Source organism: Melanostigma gelatinosum, assembly GCF_949748355.1.
Source record: "Melanostigma gelatinosum genome assembly, chromosome: 9".
NCBI classification, from domain to species: Eukaryota; Metazoa; Chordata; class Actinopteri; order Perciformes; family Zoarcidae; genus Melanostigma; species Melanostigma gelatinosum.
Window position 1 is genome coordinate 3,544,871 of NC_136642.1, and position 21,749 is coordinate 3,566,619.

At 44.9% G+C, this 21,749-nt stretch overlaps 1 protein-coding gene across 2 annotated transcripts; it reads right to left on the minus strand.

Moving 5' to 3' along the window:
- Positions 1–118: 118 nt before the first annotated feature.
- On the minus strand, positions 119–21,368 carry smarcc1a (SWI/SNF related BAF chromatin remodeling complex subunit C1a). Of its 2 annotated transcripts, none has more exons than XM_079275272.1 (28): positions 21,151–21,368; positions 19,491–19,610; positions 19,304–19,389; positions 18,991–19,072; positions 18,541–18,633; positions 18,338–18,407; positions 16,915–16,984; positions 16,363–16,438; positions 15,866–15,991; positions 14,720–14,838; positions 14,397–14,527; positions 13,461–13,520; positions 13,310–13,347; positions 12,440–12,561; positions 11,971–12,042; positions 11,745–11,858; positions 11,455–11,608; positions 11,120–11,230; positions 10,808–10,867; positions 10,097–10,355; positions 9,765–9,926; positions 8,408–8,463; positions 7,570–7,729; positions 7,166–7,344; positions 6,797–6,931; positions 4,150–4,471; positions 3,861–3,971; positions 119–2,755 (listed from the first exon to the last, which is right to left on the minus strand). In XM_079275272.1, exons 1-28 carry the CDS (start codon positions 21,337–21,339, stop codon positions 2,664–2,666), a joined length of 3,369 nt encoding a protein of 1,122 aa, XP_079131398.1. In that variant the 5' UTR covers positions 21,340–21,368; the 3' UTR covers positions 119–2,663. The 2 variants fall into 2 exon arrangements, with proteins under 2 accessions (XP_079131398.1, XP_079131397.1); XM_079275271.1 differs by having other exon boundaries at positions 119–2,773.
- Positions 21,369–21,749: the final 381 nt, after the last annotated feature.

Here is a 21,749-nt window from a genome sequence, read left to right on the forward strand (position 1 = left end):
AATAGATATTTCTCTCCTCATCTTGTAGGTTTTAAGCCGGCTCATTAAAAGAAACATGTCTAACAAAGCAGGGAGGAAAATCTGTAAATAAATAACAAAAGAAATCGGGACAACAACCTCATACAAAACAGTTTATTCGACAGTGTCTAGGTCCAGGTAACAGACCCCATACAAAAGAAAAAAACTAAACAAATGCTACAAACTTCCAAAGAACAGAGATAACTTCCATCTACACAAAACTTCTCCTTAAAAAAATACATTACCATAAACACAAAGAAGTATTGATTAAAGATAATATATGTAAGGGGGGGATTCCCGTCATATTTAAATGATATTACATAAGCCTTGGGAAGGTGTTGAATGGGAAAGGTCGCGGTGAATGAGAGTGGATGACTACGTGTGTGTGTGTGTGTGTGTGTGTGTGTGAGAGAGCGAGAGAAGAGGGCAACAGTAATGCAGCAGTCAGGTGGGCAAGGAGGGAATAAAAAGGAGATAAGAAGAAAGGAAACGGTAACGAGAGGTAGCAGAGAGGTAGCACATAGCAAGAGAGAGATTTGTAGAAGAGGTAGCTAGCGGATGAACGAGGAAGAGGTAGCAGAGATACTAACAGTGCTAGCGAAGGGGGAGAGACTTCACATTAAAACAAACTTCTTCATTTTAGCTGGTTATCAACCTGTGTGTCGACTGAAGGAAGATGCAGCGCGCCATAACGGGTTCTGAGGAAATGAGTTCAGAGGACTCGTGCTCTTATTGTCTGGAGAACTAAACATCCAGATCATAGATATTACCAAATATCTGCTGGTTCCAGCTTCAAATCTCAAGATTAAACAATTCACTGATAAAAGACAAGAAATAGGGCAGACTACTTTCAATGAATCAATTGTTTTTTTAGTCGATAAATTTGTCAGGAGACGTCTTCAAATGTCTACTTTTGTCCGACAAACGCTCCAAAACCAGTTTAACATCATACAAGACGAAGAAAATCAGAGAATATTCACATCAGAGAAGCTGGAGCCAAAGAATTATCAAAATAGCTCCCAGTTAGTTTCTCGTCGACTCGACGAATCGTCGCTTATTTCAGCTTATTATTCACCATCTTCTTCCCTACGACACCACAAGGACACAGAATTTGTGAACTTTCAGTGTGGCGACTCCAAAATAGGGTTGACACACAGGAATGAGGGATATTGCTTAGTTTTCCCGTGGCTAGTGGTCAGAAAACAAAAATGTCTGTGTGTGTGTGTGGAAGTGTGGGAGGCTAGCGAGGTAGGCAGCACTAGGCGTTAGGAAAGGGTGAGCAGAGGAAGAGGAGGGTGAGAAGGGGCGGGGTTTATCCGCTACATCATCATCAGCACCTAAAATCATCTAGAAGCCCAACGAGGAAGAGCGTCATTCCTGCTCTGATGTTTCAGTCACAGCGTCTCCCTCTGTGTAACGGTCAGCAGGAGATTGTGTGTGTGTGTGTGTGTGTGCACGCAGCCTCCAGTGTGAGCCTCGCTTAGCTTACATCTGTGTGTGTTACGGTGCTGTAGTTGGTGCGCGGCAGAAGGAGGAACGTTTGTCTCGTGTACTTTTGCGTCAATGTTTTTCTTGGGTTTTTTTTCAGATTTACTTTTTATTTTTCAGCCCATTGGTTCAGTAGGAACCAATGGGCTCTGGTTTGAGAGCGACGGACAGTAATATGAGACGGACTCACACATTGTTGGTTCTGGTTTTGTCGTGGGATATGTTGGTAATAAGACAACTTAAGCCAGTTATATCTTTTCATATTAAATCAGTATAAAAGCGTGTTTCCGTCAAACATCAGACGAAACTCCACCCTGCCATCTTTGTGTTGGTCAAGGAACGGAGGCGCATCTTGTCAAACAGATCAGAAAACAACGTTATTTTAGACTTTAGGGTTTATTTTCTGTAGCGGAAAGACAATAACTATTAACATCTTAAAAAACAAGTTACGGTTTGTTTTGTCCATCGACCTGCCTCGTTTCACCAATTTGTGCTTCTGTTGACAAACGATGACAGAAGACGCACAGAGTGTGGTGACGGGAGTCACACGAGTGAACCGCCCCCCCGCCATGAACACACACAGAACTACAGTGTTTCGTTTAAAGAGGAGCGAGAGGTAGATACTCTGCAAGACACGAGCAAGGACGAGCTGTGTGTGTGGGTAGGTCTGGTCTCACTAGCTCCCCCTAGTGTTTCGCTTGCAGAAAGAGGCACCGGACCAGAGGAGGGAGGGGTGTGTGGGTGTGTGGGGGTGTGGGGGGGTTACAGTGTAATTTAAAAACAGCATTGAAAAGAGAAAAAAGATGAGAAAGACTGTTTTTTTAATCTGTTCTCTTTGTTTTGTTTTCTGTACACAAAGTCATTCTCTCCAGCCTCCATCAGAGCAGAAAACAGTGTTCATTACTAGACGACCCGTGCCGCTGCGCCCTGAGAGGAAGTCTGGATGTGTGTGTGTGTGTGTGTAAAATTGGGTTACCCTTGCCACTGAACCCTGAGTGTGTGTGTGATGATAAAGTTTACTGTAGTTTTGAGTGTTGAGGGAAACATGTCGAGCCAGTAGCAAAGGCCATCAAAAGAGGGGTTCAGAGATTGAGTTAGCTGTGTGTGTGGTGTGTGTGTGTGGTGTGTGTGTGTGTGTGTGTGTGTGGGGGGGGGGTTTAGTTGTCAGCCACTCGTCCACTCGCGGGCGCTGGAGGACCCACAGGAAGTGGAGGTACCGGTTCAGCCTGTGCAGGTGGTGGGCCAGGGTCTAGAAAGAGGAGAGATGCTGTTTTTTAGAGAAAAAGAGAAACACTTTATGAGGTGAAGGAGAGTCCTTGATAGCGGTTTCCAACCTGGATGTCTGGAGTTTAACCGATCATTAACAGTCAGCCAATAAGATAAGTGCTTTGCATGCAGGGGTGATGTGGTTAAAGGCGCCCAGCTGCAACGATAACCTGATGCACTAACGAGTTAAATCCACGTTCATTTCCAGCGGCAGTTTATGAGAAAAACAGCCACGATGTTGCGTGCATTGCTGTGGACACATGCAGCCAGTAACTCTCCCCGTCGCATCAATTAGTTTAGCTGCGAGGTTGTCAGCTGTGCGTCTACACAGTCAGGGTTTGCAATCCCGACGTAACATTAGCGAGCATCGGTCAAGAGAGCGCGTGCGGTTTATCCGTCTGTTAATAAATGCTACAACTCCTCAGGAACAAAGACACGTCCTTATTTCTGGCTGCCAGCAACCTGCTGATTGAAGCGCAGGAGGTTAGCTCAGAAGTTAGCGACAACTCAGGCTCACTTAAGGTGGGCTGACCTTTAAGGTGGACCAGCTATTCGCCTTTCAGTAACAAGCCGCTCCTCCTGAGTTACTCAGCCTGTTAAAATTAGTGATATATTTATTTTAACTGCTTAACTGACAGCATTAATGGGTCATTATGAGTGTTGGGTAACGGTTAATTATCAGAATCACTTGTATGAACTGGTATCGACCAAAATGGCTGTTAGGTAAATCTCAAGGGTCAGTCGTTAGATGATCAACGAGACTGAAATATACATGTTCTGTCTTCTTTTCTGACTTCCCAGTCATCTAGTTGTATCTCGAATAGATGTTATGGAATCCAGATTCTATGTTGGTTCTCAGGTTGAGCTGCAGCTCTCGGTCACAGTAATGTTTAGTTTCCCCAGAAACCTTTTTTGGGATTGTTTGTGATGTAAATACTGGATTCTAAAAACGACCCCCGCATTTTCCAGCACACTGGTTTTGATGAATTAAAAGTACACATCACCCCAATAATAACCCTTTAAATCTGATAGAAACATACAAGTTTATACATAAACACACAATGTGGCAGAAGGAGATTTGTACTCACACATGCCGTTGGGAGCTCCAGCATGGCGGGGGGGCATCATGGGAGCCATGCCGCCAGGAGGGGGGCCGCCAGAAGGCGGTCCGGACATCATGCGCCCCGGTCCCATCGGTCCTGTGGTGTAGAAGATATAGCAGAAACAATTCAGACGTGTGGAGATGTGGTGGAGAGGACTGGTTGGAGCAGGAAACGTGTAATAGAAATAAAAACACTGCGGTGCCGGTTACACAAGTCCCTTGGACCCCCGTACTACCCCCCCTCCCTCCTGCTGCTCCGTGTTTCCGTCTCTCACCTGTCTGTCCTGGGTGGTGAGGGCCCATGGGGTGGAGACCCATCGGCGGGTAGCCGGGGTGCATGGCAGCACCGGGCGGGGGCCCTCCGTGGTGGGGCAACGGTGCTCCGTGGTGAGGCGGGGGCCCTCCAGGGTGCATGCCTGATGGAGGTGGTCCGGATCCGGGAGCCTGCCCTTGTCCTTGAGCCTGGGCGGCGGCGGCAGCAGCGGCGGCGGCGGCCTGCTGCTCCATCTGCTGCCTCGCCTTCATCTCGGCGTATTTGAGCTGCTCCATGTGGAACGCCTGACGCTCGCTGAGAAGCTGCTGCCGCTGAAGCTCCAACTGCAGGAAAGAGATGAAGAAACAGCAACGCGGTTACATGAAGGGATGTGTTTTAACCACACAAATGGCTGGTGAGCAAGTAATTTATATTCATATAGCACCATATCATAAATCTGCCTCAACAGGCTTTACAATCTGTACAGCAAACAACAACATCTGTCCTTCAACCCTCGATTCAGATAAAGGAAACTAATAAACCTTCTAACGGGGACACAAGAAGGAAGAAACCTGTGAGGGAGGGATTCCTCTTCCAGGACAGTGCAGCACATTTGCACACTTCAGCGGTCTGCAGAGGAGCTGCTGCACATACAGACCTGTCAACCCTTGAGACCAGAGGCGACTGGTCAATAGAGGGCCATGGGGCATGGCCCCACCATGAGCCACACAAAAAATAAATTAAAAAAAATAAATTATAATAATCATAAATCATACAAATTGTCAATATTTGTGTTTTTGAACTATGGAATGCACCCAGTAATGTGTGTAAAATATGATATCTGGGCAAAATATATGCTTTTCCTGCTCGTCCTCTCCGCCTGTGTGCTCTCTGCTCGTGCTCTCTGTCTGTGTGTAGACACTCTGAGAACGCGCAGCTTGGGGGGCCTGATCGTTTTGGCCCAAAAGAGGCGGGTCTATGAAGCAGTTTAGCCAATTGCTGATTCAAGATATAAATGAGTGACATACAATTTAGCCAATCAGCGCCCTCAAATAGATTCAGCTGGGGGCCAGAACGATCAGGCCCCCCTCGCTGCGCGTTCTCGTCAGGAGAAGTCTCTACAGGCGAGCACTCCTCCTCCAAGACCCGTTTGAGAGGAGAACTTTGAGGAGATTCTGCAGCCAAAGAGCTGATATCAGATCAGCCTGACCTCACAATCAGACAGCAGACTCGCGGGAAAGGGAAGCAGTACATGAAGCTTCTGTACTAGCTGTACACCAGACAGGTTTGGCTAGCTGGATGACGTCATGCTAATCATTTATTTAGCTTTTTAAAACAACGGGGACGGATCCAGCACGGACAGTTACGGGAGTGAGGGATGAGGAGGTAAGGAAACATGAGAACACCAGGGTAGGGAGTGAGGGATGAGGAGGTAAGGAAACATGAGAACACCAGGGCACGCATGAGAACTCTGTCAAGCTACATATTAGACAAAGTGAACATCTTTTCTTCTACATAGTTGTCCTCAGTCTCATCTGCTTAACTTGGTCATGGAGGCATCAACATGTAATAGAGATGTTAAATTAACAGTGAAAACTCATCATAGCTTAATTTAACATCAGTATTCATAATTACACTTCATGTTTACTTCTCCTGATCTTTACCTCCTATAACAAGGTCCATAGGGGCATCTCAATAAATGAACATGTTATATTATATAAGTGTTATTTACTGATTGTTTTCGTGTTGGAATACATGTTAAATATTTAACTGCCAAGCAATAATGCTGTTTGATACTTACATTTTTTTTTGCATGAAATCATACTGGGATGTTTGCTGAAATTGATAGGATGGCCCTACCTAGAACATGTTCCACCAGCCGCCACTGCTTGAGACCCTTAAGAGTTCAGTGTTTTACAGCCTGTGGCAGCAGCAGGTTTGATTCCTCTCCAGTCTTTGGAAAGCTTATGTAAACCAGAGTCCTTTTCATGCACTATTTACAGCTGTGAAACTAGGCTACGCTCCACCGCGAAAAACACCGTTTTACACTCTCACTGGTGTCTCCGGGGATTGTCCAGCACCGAGAGAGAGACAGACAGACACAGACAGAGAGAGAGAGACACAGACAGACACAGAGACACGGATATCTATTCGCTCCCCTGAAGCAACAGGTAACAGTTCCACTTGCCTGACTGTTCAGCCGCTTTTCTCTGGAAAAATGTTTTATGCTGAATTGAGCGGCTTCACAAAGACGTGGTTCTGTGTCTCCTCTTCAGTCTCTCTGATGGATTTGGACCAAACAGGAAGCAACTTCTTCAGTGGCCAACATCGGCCCACCGACTCCAAATATTTACTGGCTGCTTGTCTCCATTTAGCAGCCGCAGAAGCAGGACTATGTGAGCGGGTCGTTTATGGATAACTACAAAAACACGCAATTTATTCTGAACCATAACAGTCATCTCCCCTCTACCTTGTGCTGGACGAGCCTCTTTCCACAGATCACCTGCATTATTAATAACCACAGCTGAGAGCCTTTACTGGGTGTGTAGAGATGAAATGTTAATGCTGGAACTAATGCACTCGTGCAGGGTCAACACTGGCCAGTAACATCCACCTTCAAGCTCATCTTCCACACTCAACAAGCATTAAAAAGCTTCTTTTTGACTTACGGCCTCTTTCTCTCGGTCCATGATGGTCTCCAGCTCCTCGAAGTGCCTCAGCTTGATCTCCAGCTTCTTCATCTGGGTCTCCACCAGCAGAGCCACCAGGGACTTGATCTTCCTCTCCTCCACCGCCGCCAAGTGCTGAGGAGGACGAAGAAAAGACGAAGATTAAATATCTGATCGATGTCGAGTAATGTGACAACCGCTACGTCATCAGGTTTAGCTCATTCTGCAGTGACTTTGTGACCAGAAAGTGAAAGTTGCTGCTTTACGTCTTCTGAATTCTTGTCTACTGAGGCCATAATACACAACAGTCAAGTAAAACCTGACAGGAGCAGAGCGCCGACATGCAGCAATGTCTTCAGGAGGACAAACCTTGGCTTTGGTGGCAGCCGATGCGAGGGCGGCGGCTGCCGCGGTGGCGATGTTACCCTCTCCGATGTCGTGCTCCAGTTTCTTCCTCTTCTCCTCTCCCTCCTCTGCAGCGGCCTTCTCCTCCTTCTCCTTCTCCAGCTCCGAGGACGACGTCTCCATCGTCTCGTCCTTGGTTTTGTCTGACAGCGACGGAGACAGAAATTTAACTACCACTCTGAACTCATCTCACACACACAAAATAGAAACGGTGCTTCGGCACTCTCGCACAGACGTTTTAGTGCGTTGAAAAATGTTTCTACACACTGAAGTACTTCTAGCAATCAGTGGCCTTAATTAGGAGCTACTTGCTAATAAATGAAAACTCAACATGAGTGGAACATCTTTTATTTGATCATGAACCTCACCGTTACCCGATGGACTCGTCTTTGCCTCCCCTCCCTCTTCGCTGTCTTCCTCGCGCTCCGACGTCTCCGATCCCTCCTTCTTCACCTTGTCTGCGGCCTCCGTCTTGTCGCTCTTCTCCGCAGACTCGCTGGGCTTCTCCGCCTCGTCCTTCAACTCCGCCTGACGGTTGAGGACGGATGCACAACGTTAAGTGGACCGCGTCAAGATCGGACTTAAAAGATGACGCGAGATTTAGTGCTCGATAAACGAGAAAATCTGACATTTTGGGTTGTAAAGCCCAACAAAGGAAAAACAACATACGAGAGATGGTAGAAATGGGACAAATGGCCAAGAAACAGCGTCAAAAAATAACATCTTAACAACCACGACAGGTAAATGTGGCCGGCGTTGTATCTGGTGAATGAGCTGATGCTCGGGGTTAAGTGGAATAATGGGTCGTATTTCGACCCGATCCACTTTTTGGGAGACAACCACTGTGATTTGGACACAGCGTCCGACACACGTTAATGGAGGTTAATGAGGAAGCAATCAGCCAACGAGCCATTACATTCAGCCGCTGGGCCTTTACGATCCAAGAGACACCAAATGTAGAGGAGTGGAAAATTGACTTTAAACACCGAGTGGGAAAGTGTGGAAATAGGATTTGCTTCACTTGTTTTAGAAATGAAACTTTATATTTGGATCCAGTTTTTAAAGATTAATGCGTCAGATACGGGTTGAGAGCCACGGAGAGGGTAAACGTGCTTCGAGATAGACTGACGCTGTTGCACCATTCATTCGCAAACGCACAGAATTCCTCGACGTGTGGGACATAAAAAAAACAAATGTCGGGTTTACCTTGTCGGCCTGCTGGGAGTCTGTGTCCGTGTCCATCTTCTCTGCCTCTGGGGCTTCTGCAAGAGACGGTGAAGCGGAGGATTTAGCGTCACGTCACAGAATAAAATGAATCAAGATGCTTCAGATTGTGACATTCATAATAGGACACAGGCGAGAAAGAGGGCGAGATCGCGTTCATGCCTCAAGACAAAAGGAACTACAGCGCAAAGGCGACACATTCAACACTTCTGATACAACTAACAGGGTTAGGAAGCACAGACGCATCAACCGGTACATCGATTCTCTGAGGAGAACACCATCAGAAACTAGTAGTTTGAGGGAAGAAACTCAGGAATTAAAGGTCAAAGGCATTTGAAGGGAGCAAAGCCACAGGATAGTGCGCGCACACACACACACACACACACACACACACACACACACACACACACACACACACACACACACACACACGTGTACGCTTGAGTGTTAAACCGTGTCACAAGGTTTGAATATTGATTGTGTGTTGGTCGGTCAACTGCTTCAGGCCAAGAGGCACTGAACACATTAAAGCTTATTGATTGCAACTGTGGCTCAGTCAGGAGGAGGGCATTAATTCAGGTTTAACAGATGATTGGGTGGGAGAGAGAGTGAGTGGAAGGGGGGAGGAAGAAGTGAAAGAAAGGAAGAAATATTTCAAGAAGGGACTGAACAAAATAAAGAGAAAGAGATGAGCACATGTTAGAATGAGATGACCCAGTTTTCTCCTCTCCCTCCCCCATCTGCCACCGTTGTTTTAAATCCACTGGGTATCTCTCACACACACGTGTATTGTCTTCAAATATCATCTGTCTGATATTCAAGCAAAGAAAGACCATCATTTTCATTCAAAGATGGCGGAAAAGCAAAGACACACACACACACAATGCTACCATCTGCTGCCCTCCAGTGGCTACAAGAGGTGTGGAACTTTCCCCGATTCTAGGACGCATGGCGATGCGGAGGTGAATGATTCTGCATCGATGCCGTGACGGAACATTGTCGGGGTTAACCCGGCACTCTGCTAGCTTGTTGCTCTAGCGACCAATATTAGCTGCTCAGTTTCAATAATGTTGGGCTGAAAAATAGATGCAATTCAACCGTGGTGCTGTTGTGAAACCTGTATATTTGTAGATCACAGCACACTTGTAATGCACCACAGAAGGATTTATGTTTCGTGATGTTTATGTACTGAGGTGGCTCACAAAGATAATATTGAAAATATGCAACTTTGTTTATATAATAAGACTTGTCGTCTGATTTGTGAAAGGATTTTCTAGCTAAAAGGCGAGTTCAGACCTGAAGCAGCTCCTGTTTCTACCCCTCTTCACGTTCGACTCACCAGTCTTTTCGGGTTCTTCGGGGGCGGTGCCGGCGATGCCGCTGCTCTCCAGGCCGAAGGCGGGGTCCACCTTTCCTGTGCTCCTGGCCGCTTCCTGCACCTTCTTCACGTGAGCCTCCACCAGCTCAGCCGGCACCTCCTCACGCACACGGGAGAACTCCTCTGCAGACAGAGAGAGGACATTTATTCACCAACGATTCAAAACAGACACTCAAAATGTCCATGGGTGCATTACTGAAACATTTAATCTTGCTTTCAAAAGACAGTTACTTTGTTTGTATTGTTTAAAAGACGTGATTCTGCAGTTTCGTCTTCCTTCCGTCAGTTCTCACCTAAAGCTGCCCGAGCGGCAGCAGACGCCACTCTGGGGTCGACCACAGAGGCCAGGAAGGCTACTGTGCTCATGACGGGGTTTCCCGACTGGCTGAAGGGGATGGGCTGGTAGGCCAGAGGGCCCAGGGAGGCCTCGGTGCTCTCCATGTACGGATCCTCAATGGGGAGGCGCAGGAAGTGCAAGATGCACTCGTCCTGGGTGCGCGAACCGATGTGCTCAGACACTTTGTTCCAGTCGTCTTTGAACATCTCCAGGGCCTGGAAGAGTCGAAGGGGAGTGAATATACATTCAGCCGTAATAGCTCGTCAGTGTGCAATATTTAAAGAGGTATGAAGGATCATAAAAGCAACAGATTTAAGGGTCGTAAGGCGGAAGATGAGGAGAGAGGAGGGTTACGCACTGCAGAAGAGAGGCAATTAAAATGAAGAACGTAAGAAGAGAGGGAGTTAAATTGAGAAAGGATTTATGTAGCTAGGAAGGAAGCAAAAAGCACAACAAGAAAGAATAGGAGGGAAAGGTAGGGAAGAGAGATAGAGGGAATAGAAAGAGAATAATAGGCTGCCTGTTAGGTGATGGAGGTTAAAGATAGTCAACGAGCAAGAAGCGCATTAACCGATTTATGTTTCCCTCCGTGTTGATGGCACAGCGCTCAGCAGTCATAAATATTCACCACAGCTGTCTTTCCTCTCTCGCGTCCTGTGAGACTCACCTCCAGCAGCAGAAGGGTTTCCTGCTCGGTCCAATCCCTGGTGGAGTTGACCGTCTTACCCTTTAGGGGACCAGAACCAAATGATCACATTAGGAACGTGTATTGGCAATATTTTAAGTACAATAGCAAAAAGGTTTTCAATCATGTTTGGCTATATCCTCCAATATAAGTATATAAACATAACATTTCTATATTCTATTATTTTTGGGCTATTGCCCCTTTGTTTAATATTTTAGAAACGATCTGTGGGGCTCAAGAGGAACGATGAAGTGGAAAACATGTTACAGGCTGTTAAGCGAGTCGTGTGCCGACCTTGAAGTGTTTCTTGTTGTAGAGATCGGAGCGAAGGCCGAAGTTCTGCAGGTCGATGGACTTGTCTTTGCCTTTGTCTACGAAGTTGGGCATTGGCTGTTGGGGGGGAATCTGCAGGGATGAAACACAGCGTAGCACCGTTTTAGTCCCATTAGAGACGTCTGTAGACGAAGCTGCTCATACAAACGGTAGAAAACGATGGAATCCAGAGAGAATGACACGCTACATTACATCAAAGACGTGATTTTCCTTTGTGTTCCTCGGTTCTCTTTTATACAATTTACAAACTCCCTTCATCCATCCGTCACTCCCTCCATCTTTTAAGTCGGCCTTACCGGCGGGGGTCTGTGGTTCAGGGGCATGAGGCCAGACGGTGTGTCGGCCAGCACGGTGAAGTGGGGCGTGGGCGGGGGGCCCATGGGTAACGGGCGGCTCTCGGAGTCGACCTGGTAGTTCACCAAACCCCACTGCTCCAGGAACGCATGAACCCTAGAGACAGACAGCAAAACACAATCGATATGCTTTTTTGTGTAGCAGTGGCTCAGAAACGAGCGGTGGCATTCCACTTGAAAAGATCGAATACACTATCGCAGAGGGATGCAACGTATCGCTGAAGACCGCTCACCTCATGATGGCACAGACGTCCCCGGTCAGGTTCCTGCGACAGGAGGTGGAGGTGAGGTACTCCTGAGGGTTGAGCCGATATGTGTCGATCATGAAGTTGCGGTAGGCCAGGTATCTGTTGAAAGATACCGTGACAGGAAACACACATCGTACAAGATTTACATATAAATGCTTGTGGTTTTATATAATTTGTAACTGTGTGTGTGTGTGTGTGTGTGTGAGCTCACATCTCTGGAGTTTTGGACTTGTTCTTCCCGTTGAAGAACTCGGGCAGCGCTCTTCTCTCGATCTCATGGATGCTGTCAGGAGAGGAAAACAGATCAAACGAAATCAAATAATTGGTTTTATGATTTAAAACGATGAATTGACTGTGGCTCCTCATTTGATATATAACAATCCGTTGTTAAAGGGTTAGGTTTCTTGGTCTGCGATAATAGTGACAGTGACCTTTGAGTGTTTCCATCTCAAGTGCACCTTAAAGTGAAAGTAAAATACAGCTAGTGATTCAAATAAAAAGACAACTTCTTCAAAAGCCTCGACCTTTAAGGCAGAATCAAATGTGTGTACAATATCGAAGCACATGGTATTTGTGGCAGAGGCCTCGAGTTCTCATTAAATCACACCAGAAATAGAAAAAGAGCAAAATCTGTAGTTATGCGTTTGTCTACACACACGCACACGCATGCGCACACGCACCAGTTGTAGTCAAACCAAGCGCCGTAGCTGGGGATGATGATGTGGTGAGTCTGTTCCGTCACGTTGTCCTCGCTGGAGTCCAGCAGTCGGTTCACTTCAGCTTTGCTTTGATCCTCATCGTCCTGCAGAAAGGGACAAAGAGTCGGACCGGTCAGCACGGGGAACAGTGTTGGGAGGCACCAAGTGATGCCAATAAAAATATATATATTTTAACTTTAGTAGTCCTAAATGTTTCTCAACATAAAGAACATTTTGTCTATTTAAGTTTTGCTTTTTTTTGTATCAAATTCTGTATGGTCTGGTTATACGTTCTTTCAGGAATCTACTGAGTTTTTTGTTTTTCTTGGAAAAAATCTCTCTAGTCCGGCACCGATAACGTGTTTTATCTTAACTGATATTGTACTATCATGATTTGTATATGTAATGACATCAGCATGTCAACCATTTGTGATCCATACTCTTTGTTTAGTCATGTTTGTCTTTGTCATGTTGGCCATTTGCCTGAAGAAGACACAGCAGGTTCAAAATGGTGCCTCATTTTTGGTCAAATAACATTATTTGGGAGCTAAAATCGAGTGCGACAAAACTCTCCTTTTCCCCAAGCAATAAAAACCTAAACCTTTCGGATGACATATTGTTAAGTTTGTGTAATTAAAAACTACATTTCTAGTCACTTTATTCAAGATGAGTCTGAGACGATTAGTCAACAATGACGTCAAAGCCTTGAGAGGCTTGACTGTGACAACACTGAGCTCTGATAACATCTGGTGGGCATCACTACTGTTGCTCAGCCTAAATAATGTGTCATTGTTGGTGACATCTTGCTGGTGCAGACCGACTGAGAAGCCAAACAAACATCGACCAGCTTACCTTTCCACCAGACAGCACGGAGTCGTCCTCCATGTCATCTGGAAAAAGTGAAGACAGATTTCAGTTGAGATGCATCACACTGGTCGATGCACATATTTGAAAATGTAATTTATACACAATTTAACAGATTAATCCAGTTATTAATACGCACCCAAATCGGCCACATTCCCTCCTTTCACCGGAGTATTCTCACTGTCTTTCTTTGAGTTTGCTGTGAACGAAAGAAAAAGAGAAAAAGCGGTTTGAAAAAGTGGACGACAGAAAAGGGTGATTGAGCCGTGATTGAGCCGTAATGGAGGCATTAACCGGCACTCTGGGGGGGGGGGGGGGGGGGGTTGTAAAAGTGGGACATTCCAGGTGGGACTTGGTCTAAAAAGAGCAGAAGAGAATCTTTTCGGAGAGTTCCCTAGAACTGAACATCAGCAAGACACGAGACTGTCAGCAAATCGCCCGTGTCAGTCTCATGTTTCCTATTTTTTTGTGTTCACACACATGAACCGCTGGTCGTATTAGTTTCGTATTTAGACTTCACAGCCACAAACACAAAACATGTCGTCGGTGTAGAAGTTAAGCCGTAGTGGAACAAGCTTAAAGCATTTGGAACGACTAACTTACATCACACACTTATTATATTGTAATTCATTCCCATAGTGCTGCTCAGAGTGATCAGTGACCGACAACAACACAGAGAGTCTCCCTTTCACAATCCTCAATGAAATGTTTTTCCAAACAGACTTCAAAACTCCCCTGAGTTAAGAAATACCGGTATTCCGTATTCATTTCATTTTGTGCTGATATGGCGCTGGATGTAACCAAATGTACAAAAGACGCGCGCACACGCACACGCACACACACACACACACACACACACGATTATTGTTACATTTACAGGTTATCACTGATATTCACAGCTTTTCTCTGTTTTAGTGTTGAATAAACATTTTGGTCTGTGGGAACTTCTTTTTTTTTTACATTTTCTAGATAAAACGGTGAATTGAAAAGATGATAAATAATAAGTTAAGAACTATTATAACTTTGGCCTTTGACCTGCACATTAGACCTCAGCTTATCTCAGCACGACACATACCATTCTTGGACACGCTTCCCTCCTCCATGCTGGCACCAGCCGAGGAGTCGTCCATGTCCTTGGTCATGTCCTCCTCTGTGTCCTCCTCTTCGCCTCTGTGGCCCCGTCGCTTCCAGTGAGGCCCCTGGTTCCTGACACCAAAGAGAGAGTCATAAGTCAGTTAAATGTCAGTGGAGATCCTCAACAAAAAATCTATGTTGGCAGCAATTCAGCATGGCAGCTCAAGCTAGCCAAGTAACACACAAGATTAAGTGAAGGTGTTTCCTTCTTTAGCTGCGCAGACCATAAAGTCATCAACACACATAAGAATTTGGCCTCCTTACCCCTTCTTTCCTCCCTTCTTGCGGGACTCGGCAGGAGTGCTGGGCGGCGAGGGCGAGCGCCTCCTCTTCTTGCTGGCAGAGTTGGCCTTGCGCTCCTTGCGATCGGGTGTACGGGAAGACTGATCAGACAAACCCCGTGCAGCGCAGGGAGCGGGGGATGGAGGATGAGAGAAAGAGCCGCAGAATGAGAGGATGGAACGGTTGCACACAGAAGGAGGGGAAGCGGTGGGAGAACGACGGCGGGAAAGGGAGGGGGGGGATGCCGTGGAGGTGGAGGAGACGACCAGGGTTCCTGTACGCTGTCCTCAATGCTGTCTCAAATATAGCTTCTCTGTCACCCAAACCTCCACTTCGGGATGCGTGCATTGAGGTTAAAGACCTAATGTTTGTATTGGTAGATTGATTTAGTGAGTGGGCAAACAAAAATAGGAGCTTATGAACTATTTCGGGGCCATTATGTAAAACTAATGTAAGTAAAACAAAACCTCTGAATCAAACAGGCTTTTTCAAACTGCCCATTGTGCTAGCCTCAAATGAGGTGGGAGCATTGAATGTGTTAATGTTAGCGGAGACTGTGAGGGTACTTCAATGAGGTGACGGTGAACAGACCAAGACCAACTCTCCCCTTAATGAATCCTTCACATGGTATCTGATTGCAATCATGTGCAAGTGTTCGGCCTGTGAAGCAAGTCATTTGTGGCTGGAAAACCTGCTTTAGTTTACCAGCTTTTGTTCTCCTGGTGAATTGTTGAAAATCATTTTTTCCAAACATGCACAGAAACCCTGACATACATTAGAAGGAGACAAAGAGCGAGGAAAGGTTTGGAAAGGATGGGCAACAAAACAGACAAGAGGCCAGACGCAGCCGAAGGAGATGCACAATCCACACAAAACACAAAGACTTGTACACAAGCCGGCTGGCTCGCCTTCAAAATGTTCCATCAGCAACTTCCCAGACAGTACAGAATTCATCAGCAATGTTTGATTTCTGTTGCTCATGAACTGCCAACCTGAACATTCAGTGTCAGTTAGTCGGTTGGTTGTTATCATGTGGGACACAATCAGGAAAAGTTGTTGCTGATATTTAATAAACAACAAACAGCGGTTTCACGCACACACACACACACACACACACACAACACAAACCTCCTCCTCCTTGGGGAAGATCTTCTGGCGGAAGCTGACTGGCTTCTTGTTGTCGTCCACCTCGTAGTCTTCTTCATTCATCCACTCGTTGAAGGCATCGGTGTCTAAAACCCACTTGGCATGGACCTGAGTGGGAGGGAGACCGTTGTTCAACATGATCGTGTGCCGATAGTTTATTATTCTGTTTATCCTACCAGAATCGAATCATGCCTTCACACTGCCGCCCTGGTTTTTCTTTATTGTTTCACACAATAGAATGAACTCACTGTTGCGTGTTGAAACCAGAAAATTGTTCTTTTTTTTTTGACAATAGCCTCAAAAGTTAGACATTAGAAATTCTTAAACTTAACAAAATGTCACAAAGTAGCACCAGCGACTCCCTGAATGCTTCTCTTTGGAACTAAACTTAATTTTCCTTTTTGAATATCAAAGCCTTTTTTGATTTAAAGATGTTCGACTTGCTAAAGGTTCCTTCACTCGTGCTCCTTGTTGCTCACCTTCCACGGCCTGTCGGTGCTGGGTGGGTCCTCCACGTCTCCATCCACCTCACCGGCTGATACCCAGGTATCATAGCTGACAGAGAATGAAAACATCAATGAACAAACACGCCGTCTCCAACACTAAGACACGGGCCCGAGAGAGATTTTGTTATTGGCTATAAAAAGAATAATTTGTTTATCAAAATACTAAAGTACGAGGGGTCGGTCTCTAAAATCTATTATTTGTAACTTGCAATTGTCACTAAAATGTATTTTTAGAGTTTACTAATGTCCAGCCATTTCATTATTCAAACGAAAAGCTGAAAAATAAAATGAACATTCAGTAATGCAGACATCTGGATTATATAAACTCGTCGCACTGTTTCCTATAATTACATGAGGAAATCGGAGTAAAAATACATTTAAATCAATTTACTCCCTCAAAAATACAAAAAAAACGTTGTGAAACTTAAATGTTGGTTCTGTTTCGTCCCTTCCGAAGACCCTCTTTTCTTTAAACGCTGACTATCGTCATTTAAATCAGTGAGTATGAGGAGTGTCTCTGCTCACCTGTCTGGGGAGAGACCCCAGTGAACCAGCACCTGCTTGTCTTTCCTCACGACAGGACGAAGCCACTCTTCTGCGACACACACAAACCAATGCTGACATATACACATTGACCAACTGTACAAATTACTGAGTCATACGTGAACATATCTGGTGTTACAAAAAGATCGAGAACACAATTACCAGTCAAACTTTTGCTTACAATTTGATGTTATTCGTTATCATCTTACTGTATTTTGCACGGCTCACTTTTTGTCATTGCGACGATAAATAAAACACTGGTTTTAAGTTTTAAATATTAAGAAAGTGAGAGAATATTCTGGGGTTAGGTATTGATTAGTGGTGCGTATCTTTCCCTCTCAAGACGATTCAATACGCATCTCGATACGTGTTCTGCAATACGATACAAAAACTATACAGTTAACCACTTTGATACAGTACCTCTCCAATAAGACCCAGCTCCAGTTCAATCTCATTCAGTTTAACTCGCTCATTGGCCATGGTTGTGCTTTAATGATAATAATCTTTCATTTCAACCGTTGCTTTCCTTACATCTGTAATGACGACGTAATGGAAGCATTCTCCTGCTGACACGATGCAGATGATGAAGTGTGATTTCACTGCATCCACAGACAAATGCCAAAAACTAGACAATGTTGACACCAGAGACTGTGTGCATCTGTACCCAGCTAGCTGCTATACGAGTGCAGCAGATTGGACACTAGACACCAGACCAAAGCTTTGTTTATACTCGCACTGGGCGTAGCGCGAGCCTCTGTTTGTACGGAGGCATTTATACTCTGTGTGCGGCATTATTCTCCAAAACGCAAGAGGGCGTACAAACAAAAAGAATCAAAAAAACAAAGAGTGAAACCCAGAGATATGCTCACAGACTGTAGGTGTAACCGGCAAAAAGCCATAAACCATCCTCCACAACCCCCTTCTTTGTATAATCCCTCGACATGTAAATAGTGTTCTTATCAGTGAACTATAACAACGTCATTGTCTGCTAACACTTAGCCAATGAGCTAAAAGGTGGTTAAAACTCTTGCATACCGCCGTTGAGTGTAGCTTAGCCTCCCACATACAAAACAATCGACCGAAACTTTTTAATCCATTTTGTTTTTGTGACTCTTCATAGCTTGTTAGCTAGCTAGCTCCCCATTAGTGAGTGCCGGCATGTCTCGATGGCTCCTGTCCCCGTTTCCTGTATGAATAGCAGAGACGCAGGGCCGGGCCTCGCTGCCTCCGTCTCTTCCCTCATACACAGACAGACACCTCGCTCTTTCTTCCCGCTCATACACACAGATGTTCAAAGCTGCTCAGATGGAGCCGTTTCTGACAGATTCCCCTAAAAATGTGAGTCATATTCTGAGTTTTGTATCGATGTAGCCTCATCTGTGAGTTACAGGCAATTCAACCTTACCTTCTTCTTGTTGGGATGGAGTGGGGTAAATGTGGTGGGTGGCCTTTGACTTGTCATCAGTAATGGAGCCCTGAGAGGACAGAGTGGAGATAATAATGAACAACAACCAAAGAGACAGATACTTTGCCATTAGAAACAGCCCTTCGCCACTTCACTGATAAATCATTTCATTGTGTAGTTTGAGGTAGTAGGTTTGTGCTCACCTGGTGCCTTTTGATGATGTCTTTGAGCTTACTGGCCTGTTTCTGCTCGATGTCTGGCGACAGGAAGACGGTTGGTCGAGTCAAGCAGTTGTTCTAAAAGCACAGAAACAACATTTTTCATCCCAAAAATGTTTGTAAAAGACGATTACTGCTCATCTATGGATGTATCCATGCAGCTTGGCTTGGTTAAAACACCATAGCTGGTATTACTAGTTAATAAATTATGGAGGTTAGATTAAAAAAAGACTTAACAGCAGATTAATGTCAGTTAACTAAAACAGTAAATGTCTGCCATGAATAACAACTAGTTTGAGGGACTTTCTGTTAGTGCAGGATCCTTCCAATAAGAGCCATCAAATTGATTCACATAATAAATAAAAATAAATAAAGAACATCTACATGCATCTTAATTGGGGACACTGAGCCGTTCATCATCATCATGTGTCGTACCTGGACCAAGTTCTTCTCTACATTTAAGAACATTTCCACGTTCCTGTCCATCCGGGAAGGATTCTGCAGATCAAATCTACGCCTGGGAGTGGTTGACAAAGAGGAGTAAGACAATGAGATGGGATGTGGATGCAGCAGTACAGTACAAATGATAGCTACAACGCAGACTTTTGTAAAAAACAACAGAGGGAACGTGTAAAAGTGGGAGCTTCTTTGTCCTGACAAAGCCAACTGGTTTACATGTCAGGACTACACGAGTGTAAAAGTTATAGTCAACACGTCTTTCTATGGAAGTCGCCACAAGTCAACTCACCATCCCTGCTCGCTCTTGAACTTGTAGACCGACCCCAAGATGTGACAGAGAGCACCACCTGCCTTGAAATCCAGGAAACACTTGGCCTGAAGATAGAAGAGTTACAAAGAGGATGTGACGTGTCTGCACACAGGGAGAGCTAGGAATTGTATAAATGCTGTAGACATTGAGAATGTGTTTTGCTTACAGGTAGCTTGGTAAGAGCGGGGTTGTTGACCCTGCGTCCAAATGCGTCTTCCTGGAACTGCAGCAGCTGGACCACCAGACCCGCCAAGGATTTACTGGAGGGGGAGTCATTCTGGACAGACTGGGACCAGACGGAATAAAAACATTTATTGAAACACAACCCAGTAAAAACACACACACACACACACACACACACACAAAATGAACGGATGTATGTCACCTTTGAATAGAAATGGAACAATATAAAATTTAATAAAATAAAAAAGTAAATAGACAATCCTCTAGTAACAAGATCCCTAAAAGACATCTGTAAATTGGTTGCTTGAAAAAATAGGATTTACTACAAAGAACAAAACTGTGTTTTACATTTAAAATGTGTGTGATGTTGCTATGATTATAGCCAATATAAAAGGCACATCATTTGACGCACCCACTGAAATGTGTTGGTTCAGTTGCCACCCTCAAGACAGGAGGTCAAAGGTCAGGGGCAACAACTACACCAAGAGCTTGCAGCTTCCTAAAGGACGTTAAAGCAAAGTAGATATTTGCTGTCACGGGTCCTGCCATCTACCAAACCTCACACATACATGACTTTCTTATCATGGCCACAGATACATTTCCACGCTTAGCATAGCGCTACAATGCTGCAAAGGGATATAGTGATAAAAGCTCTGGCTATGAGAAAATAGTTCAAGCCAAACTAAACAGGGGGGAAAGCTCACATAGGCCTCGGTCTATTTATAACACGGACAATGTCAAGGAGACTCACTTCCAGCCTTAAAAGAAAAACCATCCATCTTAGCTGTTTTAGATGCAGTGATATCATATAAAATAAACAAACGCAAACCAAGCATCCGGGTTAGCATTTCTGCAGAAGCATGTTTATATGTTTTAGTTTCAGGTGTGTTTCTGTGTAGGAAACGTAACTAAGTCTCTCATCTAGATTCATCCCAATTAAATGTATTATTTCTTCAACATAAACAGCTAAAAGCGTGTCAGTGGGTTTGAGAGAGAGCAGGAAGAGACAGGAGGACCACTCTTTGTTTGGCTAACTTAGCGGAGGCTGCACAGTCCGGTATGCTGCTGTGTTGACAAAACGGACAACAGTGTAATGAAGCATGATTAAAAAGGGCAAACTTGTATATATTTTTGCTTACATTCGATTGATTGCCCGGTGTCCCATGACTGCCATTTGATTAGCTTGTCGGGCCTTTTTAAAGCAAATGCTCATAATAAAAAGGAGTTTCACTGAAATGTTATCTATTAAGAGAAGTTGCAAATATAAGATGAACAACCTCAGTAGCTGTAACGTCCCATCCGGCTCTTTGTTTGTCAACATGTTCGCCCCGTAGTGTGTTATTATTAACGGAACTGACGCGGCAGATAGCTAGCTAGCTAGCCGGGAGCTAACCAATAGATAAAACAGCTTCACTACAGTAAGAGTCTGTTTAATTTGAGGGATGCTAACACGAACATGTGCTGACTGGGCATCATCTTTAATTAACAAACACAAGTTTATATAAGCGGCCTAAACTATAACGTTAGTTTTGTTGTGGCAGAAGCTAGCTAGGATTGCTAGAGTCCCCATTGTGCCAGCAGGGACGCGGGCCGTCATAGAGAATCAATGGAGATCCAGCTACTAACGTTAGCTGCTAGCTCACCTTCTTGTAGTGCTTTCCGATCCACTGCCGCACCGTCTCGAACTGGGATATGGTCTCTGAACTTTCCCAGAATTTCGTAGACGGACCGCCGTCCTTTTTTCGTCCCACTGTGGTTCCGCCGCCGACCGGGCCGGTGGCCGGTCCGCCTGAGCCCGTTCCGCCTGCCGTTGTACCCGCCGCCGTCGCCATTGTTGTGTGTTTTTTTGTGTCCGCTGCGTTGTCTCTTTCTCCTCCACGGCGTCCGCTCACCATGCAAGTTTTCGAATGATATTGCGCAGCCGCAAACGTGTTGACGTTTGAGTCTCGCGAGTCTTAATATTAGAGGGCTTGTGGGAGATGTAGGCAAACTCACACGTTGTCCTTTACGGGGGTGATAAAAAGAGTGATGCAAAAATTATATAAAAATATTACTACAAATCAAGAAATAAAATATAAATGAATAGATATAATGAAATAAATAAAAAATATAATTCAAGTTGTCAAATAAATCTCGTAAGACGTACAACATTTCCCTCTCAAATGTAATGAAATAGAAATGTAGTAGAATAAGATAGAAATACTCAAGTAAAGTGCAAGTTCCTCAAAATTGTCCTACAGCT

Bases quoted from the DNA above. Each gene is read 5' to 3' on its own strand.
- smarcc1a (XM_079275271.1), bottom strand. From the start codon at position 21,339: ATGGCGACGGCGGCGGGTACAACGGCAGGCGGAACGGGCTCAGGCGGA. The intron at 11,859-11,970 runs GTGAGCTCACAC...ATCTTTCAACAG, and splicing joins AAGTCCAAAACTCCAGAGAT to ATACCTGGCCTACCGCAACT. The intron at 7,730-8,407 runs GTAAACCCGACA...CTCAACCGTCAG, and splicing joins ACTCCCAGCAGGCCGACAAG to GCGGAGTTGAAGGACGAGGC.